This window comes from Glossina fuscipes, unplaced genomic scaffold (assembly GCF_014805625.2).
Source record: "Glossina fuscipes isolate IAEA_lab_2018 unplaced genomic scaffold, Yale_Gfus_2 27, whole genome shotgun sequence".
Classification (NCBI taxonomy): Eukaryota; Metazoa; Arthropoda; class Insecta; order Diptera; family Glossinidae; genus Glossina; species Glossina fuscipes.
Window position 1 is genome coordinate 6,978,349 of NW_023998422.1, and position 14,504 is coordinate 6,992,852.

The 14,504-nt window shown below is 34.8% G+C and overlaps 1 protein-coding gene across 1 annotated transcript in view; it reads right to left on the reverse strand.

Moving 5' to 3' along the window:
• Positions 1–4,537: 4,537 nt before the first annotated feature.
• Positions 4,538–14,504, reverse strand: part of LOC119635581 (protein slit) — a 37,532-nt gene continuing 27,565 nt past the window's right edge. Inside the window, 11 exon segments of the mRNA XM_038030449.1 lie at positions 4,538–7,727; positions 7,794–7,936; positions 8,361–8,517; positions 8,577–9,568; positions 9,653–10,176; positions 10,261–10,404; positions 10,494–10,565; positions 10,651–11,019; positions 13,847–13,918; positions 14,037–14,255; positions 14,328–14,481. Of these exon segments, the coding sequence (XP_037886377.1) occupies positions 5,475–7,727; positions 7,794–7,936; positions 8,361–8,517; positions 8,577–9,568; positions 9,653–10,176; positions 10,261–10,404; positions 10,494–10,565; positions 10,651–11,019; positions 13,847–13,918; positions 14,037–14,255; positions 14,328–14,481 (5,099 nt within the window). The 3' untranslated portion in view covers positions 4,538–5,474.

A 14,504-nucleotide genomic window follows, 5' to 3' on the forward strand; every position in this document is an offset into this window, starting at 1 on the left:
ATTATTTGTAAGTAATGGTAAATGCCACCGTATATTATGAATACATAGAGATAATGATACGAATAAGATAATAAAAAAAAAAAGTTTCTCGATTAATTTACGAAACTAATTGTAATAGACAATGAGTTAAAGCTTAATATATTCCAAACCGAAGAAAATTTCATTCATAAAAAAGGTCAAGGATTAAGGGATCCGTGAACTTTTAATATAAAGCGTCTATGTGCAAAATTTTTTTTTTTTTTTTTTTTTTTTTTTTGTTTATTTATAAAAGCTTTTTATATGCGATCACCAACTTCATAAAAATATATAAAATGAAAACATTTACATACAAAATTGTGTATGTCGATGGTAAAGGGCCTCGGGACATATATATGGCAAGACTAAGCGAATTAGACTCTTCGGATTCATCCCTATGGACAGTTAGCTGACATGTATCATATTTCATGTATGTAATACAACAATTCGATGAATGAATGAATGAATGTTAATTTACAGTAAGAAAGAGCACACATTGTAAGCTTTAGGTTCAGTATCTAACATTTAAGCGGTATTTTTTGTTCCCATTCCATTTATGATGCAAGAGGAATCAAAAAATATATGAGTTATTATAAACTGTAAGCTTATTGTGTTGTTAGCATGTGTAGACCGATGTTGATTGATAAAAATATATGCATATACTTCTTAGGTGTTTTGATGTGAATTATTAGCGTAAATCACAAGCAATTAATGTGTGAGTGATTTATTTATGTATGTGTGGAAATTTTATGTTAGTCAATAAGCGCAATCGACGGATTCCTAAATCGACAGAAATGTCTACACTCTTCCCAATGCCCTGGAAACCCTTCGGGTACTTTGCATAGTTTCCGATCCATATAAGCAAATGTTAACAACAATTTAACACATCTTTAGATTTGTATTCAAAAATCCTCCGCCTACTTATAAAAGTTTTCAAATATTTTGGTAAATTAACGGAAAAATTAATGTTTTTATTACGGTTGGAAGTTATTGGTTGATCGTATTTAACGTATACGCAAGATGTATTTATACTTTAATATCGTACGAGAGCTGCATATATGTTCACGTTTCTGATTGGTATCGGCAAATATTTTAAGAAATAATATATATTTGGCCCTGGATTTAAAAGTCTTGAAATAGATCGACATAGAACTTTGATTTGTATATTGTATACGTTCCCTTAAGTCGCAAACTGTCCCATACCATACGTCACTTGTGTTGCTAAGGAGCAGCACAACATTTTACTGTACCGATGCATTTAGAATCTCCTTACGTTTCGATCTAAGCTTGTCTGTCCATCTGTCCGTCTTCTATTCAACTTATAGGTCGCAATTTTTTAAATGTTTTGATGACATCCTTGTTTGTCGTTGGGCCCCGACATGGCCCAAGGACAAACGCTATTGAAAATATTTCGGGTGGCATTATTTTTCCGGCCAATTTATATACAACGTCTTATTTTGAAAAAGACGTTATAGGAATATTTGTATTAAGCCAACTGTTGTAAGGTATTTAACGGCGGGGGGTGGCTTACAATACTGTTTTTATTCACATTTAGAAAAAAAGTTTAACTAATAACTCTCTATGCAGAAAGCAAAATTTGAACTTTGCAGAAATATATAGTTCTCATTGGAGAATGAATTCAGAAGAAAGTGAAAGACAGTCAAGAATCGAGAGGGTACAGTTTTTTCTTCAAAACAAGATTAAGATCAAAAACTATGGACTTTGAGTTGCCTAAGAGAGTTCGATCGATCGGCTAACAGAGTGTGACTCAAAAAGAAACTTCGTATTCACGGGAAATGATTCAGAAGGGAGAAGATGAAGGCCTTCTTTTGATAAAATATGGAAATGTTTTAAGTTTTTACGAAATGTATTTAAGTTAAGTTGATTAATATAAGAAGACGATTTTTCATAAATTTTGCAGTGAGTAAAACATTTTTTACATCATGCAAAGAAGTAGATGACGGTTTAAATACTAAATTGAAGGTGAATAGGAGGAACAGAGTAAGCAAGTCATACTTGCATAATCATATCTTGCTGACATCATAAAGAAATCTAGCACACATACATACATATATATAAAAACCGGCCCGCCATCGTAGGATGGGATGTATTGCACGGCAAAGGACCTAGGGCACCTACAAAGTTTCCAATGTTAAGGTTATTTGTAAACTACTACTACGTTGCATCGTTTCATAGCTGAGTGGTAACAAACGTAAAGAAAACAAGAATCATCTAACTATCCTATTTTATGAGAAAATACAATTTTACTTTCATGTTAGACCCGGCAATCAAAATAAATTTTGCATTTGGATCGAGTAAATCTTTCATGACTGTCTTCTGGCTTTTAAGAGAAGACACTAAAGGACTTTTGAATTCAGCGTAGTAGAGAAGCTCTCGGATAAAAGTTACTCGAAAAAAAAAAAACAGGTAAAAAAACTATTCGGCTACGGCCGAGTACATTGTACCCATCGCCGCTTAATACTGATCAATAATATATGGGCCTTGCACGATCTTTGCAGCTTCTTGCTGGGTGCTGCTAACGTTTTGATAAAAGAATGAATTTTTACATTCTATAATATTGAATAGGCATGGCCGACTTTTTATCGTGTAATCTGTTTTGGTTTATGAGTACGAGAAAAAATCAAACTTGTTTTATTTTCGAAAATAGAGATGGGCTCAGATTATAGAGTATTGTGGTCGTCTTCTTTGACCGACTTGGCTTAATTTCAATATCGAACTGCCTGCAACAAGTTTCAATCTTTGCGACAACTTACATGTATGGATAGACAGGCGGACGGACGCGATTAAATCGATTTAGAGTTTGATGCTGATCAAAAGTGCATATACTGTATGGGGTCTCTGAGGCTTCCTTCTACGTGTTGTAAGTTTTTTAAAAAAATCAATAATATATTTATGTTGGGTGTAAAAAAAAAAGAAAAAAAATAAGGAGGCTTGATATCGAGACATTGGGCGCTTGTTCATAAATTAGCCTTGGCTTTCTGTCGCCTAAATGAATTGTCATGCAAACCACTGAAGTTGGATAGAATGTAGTGCTGATTTTAACACCCTGCAAAGTGGGAGACATCTATCATCAGGAAAATTGAGAGTCACTTCAGAGAAGTAGAAACTCGCCAAGCTACATAGCGGAAGGAGGGAGATATATCTTTAGTTTCCAACAATAAGTGTATCCTCGTCAAGAGTTGCCATAAGATTGGAACCTTTTAGCAGCCTTTTAGTTGCTTAAAAGTATCAGCGTATCTGTCCGAAAATTTTATATACAAATAGCGTGTGTTAGGGGGTTGCTTTAAATACGCTTGTAATGAAAAATACTCCTTAAGGGACACGATTCGAACTTTTTTTTCGTGGATGAGTGCTATTCACTTTAAAATTTCACTTCCCGAAGACTGTATTTTATAACGAAAATGGAAAATATGCATTCTTAGTTTGTAAGGATTTCATTAGCGAAATTTTTTTATATAATATTTTCTTTTTTAATAGCCTTAGTCCTATAGAGTTTGAATTAGTTGATAAATCACTTTTTATTGATTTATTTATTATTATTTTTTTTTTTTCATATATACTGTGTATTGCATTGAAATTGTGGGGAGGAGGGGAAAGAGGAAAGAAAAAACAAAATTAAAGAAAAAAAACAAAAAATTATAACACTCAAAGTGAATTCTATGATTATTTGGTTATCCTTAATTCACAATTTTTTTTTTGTTTTTTTATTATGCATAATACATTCATACATACATACATAATCACTTATATATCAATCACTTAAGGGTTTATTAAAAAAATATGAATAATTTATTAAATAATTATTATTATTATGTTAAATAATTTACATATACATATGCTTGTGGCGATGTTTCATATATATATATATATTTATTTTTTTTTTCAACTTAAAAATTAAATTCATTAAATAATTTATTTATTTTTTTTTATTATTATTATTTATTAATAAATATTTTTACATGCGACTACCCAGCTTAGGTGTTATTGTGTTGTTGTTGTTGTTCGTTTTCTGTTGTTCGTTTTTGTTATCAATTCATTTAGTTTCATTTCTAGTTTTTTAGTTTTATTTTTTATGTTTTTTAAAAATTTTGCAACACTTGATTTTTGTTGGAAAATTTTCATTAATTTTACGAAAATGTTCTTACAGCTTAAATGTATGTGTGTGTACATATATGTGTGTATACATATAGAATTTAAAAAAAAAAAAAAAACAAGAACAAATATTTTTCAGAATTTTTTTTTTTCTTCTTTTTTATTTTGTTTTTCTTAATACATCTAAAACGGTTTAATGGTTTGCTCTTTTTATTTATTTATTCATTTGTTTTTTGTTTTGGAGCAGGAGACGGGAAAGGTTTCAATTGTGTTATTATACATCAAACGATGTTTATTTTGGTGTTCATTTACGTCATATCCGAGGTTCAATTTGTTTTAATAATCATAATAATCATAATAATAATAATAATAATAATGTTAATAATAATAATAATCATAATAATAAAACGTTTAGTTACAATTACTTCGTTTATATTCGTTTTATTTGGAATGTCGTTGTGACCCTTCTTCTTTTTGTTTTCTTCTAAATAATTGGCATAGTTGTAGTTCATCAAGTCATATAGTAAAAGATTTTCATTTCTCTTCTCTGGACATTCATGTACATAAACACTGTACATATATTATATATATACATATTATATATATATATATATATATATATGTGTGTACATGTTTATGTATATACATAATTAATCTTCCGATATAGAATAATTAAGATGAGGGAGTGTGTGTGCGCGGCGGGTATACTGTGTGAGGCGAAGGGAATTCTTATTTGAATAAATTCATGTTGTGAACGATGAATGGAGAAAAGGGAGAAGAGCTAAGGACAGACGCGTGGCTTTTACACATATTTATATGTATTGTAATTATTATATAGCAGACACTGTTTTTATGTCTGCATGACACACACACTTATAGCAATGTCCTGGGTAGTTTGCATCATATACTTATTGAGAGTAATGCGTTAGTCGTTAGTAATAAGTTTATATGTTTATATGTATTTGTATATTGAGTAAGTCAAGTTAGTCACTTACGTTTCTCACTACACGAAAGGGTAGAATTAAAAGCATAGAATAATATATAGAATTATATAAATATATCTAGATATCTATATATATATATATATATATAAAAGGGGAGATTTTACTACAATTTGAATCTTTTTACGAAAGGAAATACTGCTGAAAGAATATATATATATATATACATATATTCATATAACATATGTAGTTAAGCTGAGAAGTTGATCGGTTAAACTTGAAAATAGTGTAAACAAGTTCCTATTGATCATTTCAGCTTACGAAGATGTGCATGAACGACAAGCATATTAGATGCTTTGGGGTATTCAATTGCGGATTGTGATACAATCGAATACCCTTCTTGTACTACCAGTGCATTAGGCGAATTTGATCTAAAATACGTTGCTTAAAGAATGTGCCAAGCATACCGAAGACAGTTGAGATTGCTGCGATACCCATCATGACCTGCATGACGCAATGTATCCCCGAAAGATCCTCTTCGGTTTGTTTATGCCGATGACGTTGACGATGATGACGGCGACCCTCATATTCTCGCAGTCTTTGTAAACGTTCCAGTTCTTCATCGAAGTGCGGAATTATTGCTAAATTAACGACTTCGGTTTTCGATAGAATTTCCTCGTTAGCAATATCTTCTACTTTATGTTGACTATTTGCGTAATTGTTTGACGATGTATGGCCACTAAGCATATCCTTTATTTGCTGTTCTTGTTTGTGACGTGAACGCTCATCGAGCATCGTGTTGTCGCGACTAAAATCGAAATCAAAGTTACGGGTTCGAGCCGACGTTGGATAATCGGCCAAATTAACTTTTGTCATAAAGTGCAAAGTTGTGCTATCCGAATGATCTAAGCTGCCTAACGCTCGCTCTTCGGTTTCGGTGGTTATGACCGCTTGCGAATCCTTAATGCGAAACTGTTTAAATTGATTCTTTTTTATACCAAGTACTTCAGACAAAGGTCTATTGATCATTGGCAGTACAGAGTCAGTTGGACGAATTATAAAAGATCCGGTAGTGGGTGCAACTTCGGGAGCCGGCAGTATCTCTGCTTGACCCTCTGCATCTGTGGTGGTCTTTAAACCGAAAGCATTTTTATTGTCATTGTCGAGCTTAAAGCCTGCAGAAAGTTCGTCGTCGTCGATGTCAACACTTGATGCCGAATCGTCAGAGTCGCTATTGTCTAAATTGTCGGTAGGTGAAGAAGACTTGCTTTCGGGCTTATTATTAAATTTATGAGTAGTAAGGTTACGTATTGGTTCGTATTTAGTATTTTCGGAGTCGCCGCGATAAAGCAACGCAACCTTGCCATCGGGTGTTAAGACCGGTGTAATTTTCGGATGAGAGGACGCCAAACGATGACTGCTCTCGGGATCCGGCGAAAGGGCATCAAAATCAGTAAAAGTTGTTGACTTTTTGTCACTACTTTCGGCGGACTTCTCGTCCGCCTGATTAGGCGTAGGTTGATACACAATGCTCACTTTTCCGAGTGGCGTCGAAATTATTTTAATAGCGTCGTTTGTATTTTTTCGAAAGTAGCGGCTATGCGATTTTCTCTTCGAACTGAAGAACCCTTCGCTATCTTCATCATCGTCATCGCTGTCGTCATCATTATCTTCATCATCGTTAGCAAAATTGCCGCTGCTTTCTCGCAAATCAACTTCCGTTTCGCCCCCCCTTGTACGATCGGTTATAAATTTTTGGTGTTTTCTTCGATATTTCGTAATGTAATCCATTCTGGTTTTATCTTTGCCGTTGCTCTTGAATCTATTGTAATTACTGCGTAAATAATCATTGCCACTTCCTTCCTCATTCATGAAATCTTGCATACTACTACTACTACCGTATTGCCGTGAACTTGATACCTTTGGTCTTTCCACGGCAAGACGTTCATCGTCTTCATCGTAACCCATATCAACTTCTTCTTCTTCTTCGTTGTTATCATGTTCTTCTTTATCTGTTATATCTTCGTTATTTGAAGGCTGTTTTAGGCCTCTCGCTTCCGGTAAGCTTTCAGCTTCATTCGCGTCATATTCGTCATCTTCGTCATACTCGTTATCATCATCATCATCATCATCATCATCATCATCATCATCATCATCATCATCTTCATCGTCGTTTTCATCGTCATCCAGTAAGTCTTCGTCTTCGTAGAAATCCGTACTTGGATTTAATTGCATTTTCTCGGTACCCTGTTCTTCTTCTTCTTCTTCTTGTTCTTCTTCAGTCTCATATTCACCTGCATAATCCACCTGCTCCTTCATATCACTAAATTTATTTGTTTTATTGTTTAGAAGATGGTCTCCTTCAATTATTTTTCCCCCCCCGCCATTGGCATACGATTTAAATAATTTTTCCGTTAATCTTATGCTATCAGCTAAGCTAAAATTATTACTAATATTAAAATTATTACTATTACGTGTAGAATCCTTATCATTACTGCTATTTGAAATGGTGACGTTACTATATAGTCTTAATTTTAAATCTAAGCTGCTCTGGGTAGTCGCATCTTTCAGTCAGTAGCATTTTTTTGTGCAACCGCACTTTCTTACAATATCAAGGTTTTTAATGTACTTTCTATTATTGCTACACACCATGCGCACCTGCAAATGGAATGGATGAAGGAAGATAAATAAAGATAAAATATATAGAATGCATTACGTTTTTACCTTTCGCCTTCGTACGATTTTCGCTGCACAGCACTGATTGCCACAGCCACCAACGCATTTAGCATATTTAAGTGGCTGACGTGACCTGCAATCATTTTCGGTATAATATTCTCGTACTTGTTCTTTGCGGCAAGTTGACGCGACTGTAAATACAATCAAGTTATGTAAATATTGCTGTTTAGTTAGAGTCACCAACAAACTTTCAAGTAATCAATATATGAAGAAGAAGATGATATGCATTTCTAACTAAAGACAGCCGATACAACGAAGCCCACAATAATAATCCCAAATATTACAATAGAGAGGATTTGATGGGCGGAAACTAATCGTGTTCCCTTTTATTTTAGGCTTGAGTCGACTAAGTCGCTCGAATTTTGAATTTTGAAACATTAGCTTTTTTATGAGAGAATGAAAGAATCGAAAATATCTCCTCTCAAATAATACGTGTTTTTAGCTAAAGGGTGAACTACTAATCCGAGGTCTTCTAAATGAGATAATCAAATTTGCGTTTGTCTTAGAAGCATTAATAACAACCAATCAATGTATACATGAATGAATAATTAATACCAGTGTTTGTTGGGGGCTCTGTGCTGGTGCCCTCACCTTGATCACAATAACGTCCCTTTTGACCTTGCTTGCATTTACAATGATAGCCGTCACGCGAACTGGGATTAGGTACGCATCGGCTTCCACGACGACATTTACTATTTTCACATGGATCCATCTAAAATTTCGATTCTAGTTGATAAAACAATTTGATTAAGTAAATATTCTCCTACGTACTTGTGGAGTTTCATCCATGAAATCTTGTTCGTCGTCGTCTTCCTCTTGATTTTCGCCTTCGAGCAAAGCACATCCTGGCGTAATTTTTTGTTGCAAAGCAGCATTTTCAAAGTCAACTAGTTTGTGATTGATCCAGACCTCTTTCATGCATCCTTTGAAACTGGTCAGATTACGTAATTGCCAATTTTTATACGCTTGCTGAGCTGGTTCGGGTGGCAAACCGCCCAAATATAAAGGGGTCGTTAGTTTTAAATAATCATTTGAACCTTCATTTATTATGGATCTTGCGGGACCGCGATCAACGCGAAGTGTGAAATTTTTCTTTATCGCCAGCAATTCAACTGAATGATATTTCCCATCCGCTACCATTTCAAAACTGTACATGGTAGACACTGGATAATTGCCAACATCGTAGCTAATCCGTATGCGGCCATTAAAGAGTTCTACGGCCCAGTGCGCATCTTGACCATCATACATAAGTATACCATTTTGTTCAGTGCTACTGAATACAATTGTGACATTAGCGTCCGGTTTGGTTCTAAGAGGTTCCATTTCGACGAAAGAATTATTGTGGACAAAACTGATACTCGTCAAGTATTCGCACCATTTACCCGTGTAACCCGGATGACACTTGCAAAGGTAATCTGAACCAGATGGATTCGGTTGAAAACACACACCGTGCTTGCATTCGTGATTCTGGCAAGGCGATGTCTGAGGATACATCATTGATACCATGTTGTGACCTTCGCAATACTTGCCGGTAAAATCTTCTGGACACATGCACACATAATCATTAATGCCGTCTATGCAAGTACCACCGTTTTGGCATATGTGATTTTGACAATCATCGATATTATCGGTACAGTTGACGCCATGAAAGCCGGGCTTACATTCGCAGGTATAATGAGTAAAATGATCGCGGCATTTAGCATCGTTTACGCAGGGATTGAAGTCGTCACTACAAAAATTGATTTTCGTATCGCAATATTGACCTAAAAACAAAAAAACCAAGCAAAACAAAATTTTAATCGAATCAAAGAAACGAGGAAGGTACAAGAGGGAAATACAACACTGACCCGTGAAACCTGGTTGACATTCGCAAGTGTACGATTCGATGCCGTCAATGCAAGTCGCATTATTCTTACATTTCACTTCGCCCAGGCAATCGTCGATATTGGTTTCACAGCGGGCTCCAGTGTATCCCGGACGGCACTGGCAGCTGAAACGACCCTCCTCTAGAACTGTGCACGTGGCATTATTGCGACAAGGATTGCCGTAACAAGCATCAATCATGAATTCACAATGTTTGCCATGAAAGCCCGGCTGGCAGAGACATTGATAATCACGCTGTGCCAACGCAACACATTTGGCTTTATTTTGACACGGATACGTGTAGCAGGCATCACATTTTGCCATAATTTCATTATTAACTCTACCCTTGCAGACGAAATTCTGCGAAGGCGTTGAAAGTATGAGTTTATCTTTCATATATTCCGGTTCAGCGCAACGTGCAATACCCGGTTCTACATAATCGAGTTTTATCCAATCCGAAAACCACTTAAGAGCACAATCGCAATAAAGCGGATTATTGCCAAGAGCACTAACAATACATATAAAAAAAATATGACGAGACATTACTTTATGGGATGAGACAAAAGCATAGGAGTCAGAGAACAATACATACATGTGTGTAAGTGATTTCAGGTCATCGAATGATCCTTCCGGCATCATTGATATTTGATTACCATGAAGTGATAGAACGCGCAAATTATTTAATCCTGCCAATGCGTGCCGTTGCAGGCACTGTAGGTTATTGTAAGAAATAATTCTATATTTAAAAGAACAAAGAACAAAAAAAAGATTCTCTCTCAAGTGCTACAACAAAGCAATTCGTTTCATTATAATAATTACACTTACAATGTCGATAGTTTTGTTAAATTCACAAACGTAAAATCCGATAATATATTTATTTTGTTGTTGCTTAAGTCTCTAAAATGAGTAGAGAATATTTACGCAATTGTTAGAGATCCGTATGCATAGGAACAAAATTGTATGTGTATTCAAGTTAACTTACAATCGCATCAATCCTTTCAGATGACGTATTCGATCCAGATGTATTAGTGTGATTTCGTTCGATTCTAGGTAAAGTTCGGATGTTTCACTCGGTATACCGCGTGGTATTTCTGTTAAATTATTGCGAGAACATCGCACCACCGTACCAGTGCACGTACAAGCAGGTGGACAATAGTTATCACCTAAGCAGCCAACATTATTGTCTGACGTGCATTTAAATTCGTTGTGGGGTAAATCTTTAATTTGGACATCACGTACTTTTGAGGGTGTAGCGCAACGTGCAGCGCCGCCCAGCAACGCACGCTTACGTAACCAATCGGAGAACCAGGCCAAATGACAATTACAGTTAAACGGATTCGATGCCAAATTTCTAAAGAGAAATAATCAACAACAAAAAAAAAAAATCCCTTTAATCAGTTTGTCTTTGCACGCAAGGACGAGGCAGAATGTCTCAAGTTTAAACATTAAATTTTGTAAGTTTGTATGTGATTGTGCTGCAGTAGGAATTGTTTCCTTTACTAGTAATAATATCTTTATTTATTTATGGGAGATGTAGAGAATAAATTCGAACACTAAAGGCTTAACAGCACTAGCATCAGGTTTCGGCTTTTGGCTTTCGGCTTTCGACTTTATTAGAAACTCTACCGCACTTGAGATTTGAACTCACGGCCATTGAGTTGCTGGTCGAGACTCTTGCCTAGTCGGCTACTCAGGCGGATTTGAAAAATAATTAATAATAATAGATTCGTTCAAAAGTACTGAGCCCTGGAGACTACACTTCAAGCGTTAATAGCACTTTCCGCGTAGGTTCGCAGTTGTAGAACTTTTGCCGGTTTTTAGCACAAAGTCTTATGGCGCATGTTTATCAGAGGTCCATAGACAAAAAGCTGTGCGGAAATTGAAAGTAGTGTCACTTTGAAGATCCCCGGATCGAAACATTGTTAAAATGGAAGCTGATAAGCCTTGCGTTCGCTGTGCAAATCGTCTTGTGATCTTTTTTCTTGCTTTTAGTTTTTTGTACCCACCGCCGAGGGATACGGGTGCAATCATTTTGTTGTTATGTTTGCCACACCCAAAAGGAAGCTTCGGAGACTCTATAGGGTATGTATATTCTTGATCAGCGTGAAATGCAGAAACGATTAGGTCATGTCTGTGCGTTTGTGTGGATGTTGACACATATTGGAAATTTCTGCAAGCAGGTTGGTATTGAAAATGAGCCAAATTGGTCACAGTACACGCGCGCACAGCAAAGCGTAAAGTGAACGCAACTCTGTCTTTTTAAATAAAAATTTGTGGGTTTTTGCTCGGCCTAAAGGAAGCTTCCTTATAAAGTATACACATTATTTTGATCAACGTCAAATTCAGAAAGTACCTAAGCATAATTGCCTGTTTGTCTGTCCATCTGTTCGTCTGCTCGGAAGTGATTGAACACCGAAAAAAGCTTTCGGGAAATACATATCGCACCAGTGAACGTAAAAGGAACGATCAAAGCGATTCAAACAATCTTCAAAATCAAATTATGAAAACATGATCTCAAACTAAGTTTGAAAAGAATTTAAGAGTAAAGAACTTGTAGGGTATAAAAAAGAAGCAGCTTGAGACATAACATGGCTCGATCAAAGATACGCTTCAATCGCTTTGATCGGATATTCTGCTACTATTACTATTTCTAATGCCAACACTGCTGCTATTACCGCTATTGCTACTGCTACTACTATTGCTGCTACTACTATTGCTGCTACTATTACTGCTACTACAACTATTACTACTATTTTGATTATTTCTATCATTTTAAGAAATACGCAGCTTCTAAGCTTCGGTCATTAGCAGTTACAAAATAATTTGACCGACTGTGTCTTTACTTTTACTTTTGCTTTTTCGATTTTCTCTGTTATTTCAGAAGTTGAGTTCTTCTTCCATCAGATATGGTTTCCCATAAAATTGTGGCTATTAATTGATAATGTGTTTTGATGAAAGTATATTTTCCTGCCACTATATACTAATTGGAATTAGTTTTCTTTAATAAGAGTAAAATGAAGCAAATTAATTCGAGACACACTGGCACATTAAGGATACTTAGTACTTTGACTTGTGAATGTTGTTCGTTAAATTAAATTTTCTGTTAAAAATTGAATTATTTTTAAAAGCAAGAAGTGATATAGAGTGCTTTTATCTTGCATTGGCAGTAATGAATACTTCACGTCCTTATCTGTATGTGAAAAATGACATTCACGTTGCCTTTTATATGATGGTGGTGCACTCTACTCAACTACTATTTTAGTGCAATATTTGTAGTATAGCTTTCATTGTGTGTGTGTGTGTGTGTGTGAAAATAGTGACAATATTAGTTTTTCGTCTTTACTTAAATTCAATTTTAATTAATTAAATTTTCAAATTCAATAAGGGTAACATATGTATACGATGCACTTTTGCACACATATACATATACATATTGATGTAAGCATTTTCAAAGAGCGTAAGAAGGATGCTCTTAGAAGTTGTTTGATGACTTGTATTAAATGATGATATGTGCCGTATTACATGAGAATGAATCTGAAGAATGAGGAGAAGAAAAAAGTGAATGAAAATCACATGGGTCTACGTAAAAAGGTCTCGTGCATTAACTAACTGTAAATTGAAGTTCAATTAAAATTGTCATCAGTGACTGGTAACCTTAATGATTAAGATGCTACTGCTACTGCTGCTATTCTGCAGTGATTTCAAGCATTTGCCTATTAAGCGCAGACACATATTTTCATTCGAATTCATTTAGCTGAACAAACACACGGAGCTTTTCTATCTTTTTTTCCTCTTTTGTTTTTTTTTGTTTTTTTTCATTTTAATCGTATAAGTGTTGCATAAAAGTGTTTAAGGCAAACGAGAATAGTATTCAAAGATACATAATTTAAAATAGAGAGTAATTGAAACCCATTAACCTCAATTTCCAACTTTGAAGCACATAAAACACTTATATGCCGAACAGTTAGTTATAGTTGACTCTTAATTAAGTATCAATTTATATATAATTTTTTCTGTTTTATTTTTTTTGTTTTTTTTTCTCTTTTTTCTTCTATTTTTTTTCTTGTTTTTCTATTTCAAATAAAATAATAAGTGCCTACATCCGATAAGTTCAAATATCGATAAACACGTACACCGTGTTTTATATACCTACGAGAGCAAATACTTTTATTACTTACAGCGTTGAGAGCGATTGCAGGAATTCAAATGAGCCGGGCATTACACAAGAAATTTGATTATCATACAAATTGCTGTACAAATAAGAACAATAAGACCATAAAGAAAAAAAATATTAATAAACAAAAAAAAAAAAGAAAAGCGAAAAACGAAAAACGCTTAGAATAATTACGAGAATTTATAAATATTTACAGAGATTTTAATTGATGCAAACCGAGGAACATCTTGTTCGATATTTCTTTGATTTTATTCTCAACTAATTGCAGATCGAGAATACGTGAGGCTCCTTCAAATGCATTGTCTTCAATTGTTGTGATGTGATTGCGTTTAAGTTCCAGTTTGACTAAGTGAGGCAAACGACCAAACAATCCATCCGATTTAATGCGTATTAGCTCATTGTCATTAAGAAGTCTGCGAATATATTCAAATAATTGCGAATTTTTTAACTTCAACTTTAAAGGAAGAAGTGTTAAGGATAATTACAGTTCCGTTGTACGTAGCGGTATATCTCGAGGGATTTCTTTAAGACCACGTCCAGAACAATCGACAATAGTGCCATCGCATTGGCATAGTGCCGGGCATTCTGTATCTATACGACACTCGCCTGAAAGTTTCATACGCATCTCATCCCACGAGCCTGAGAAATAAAAGAAATGTTTT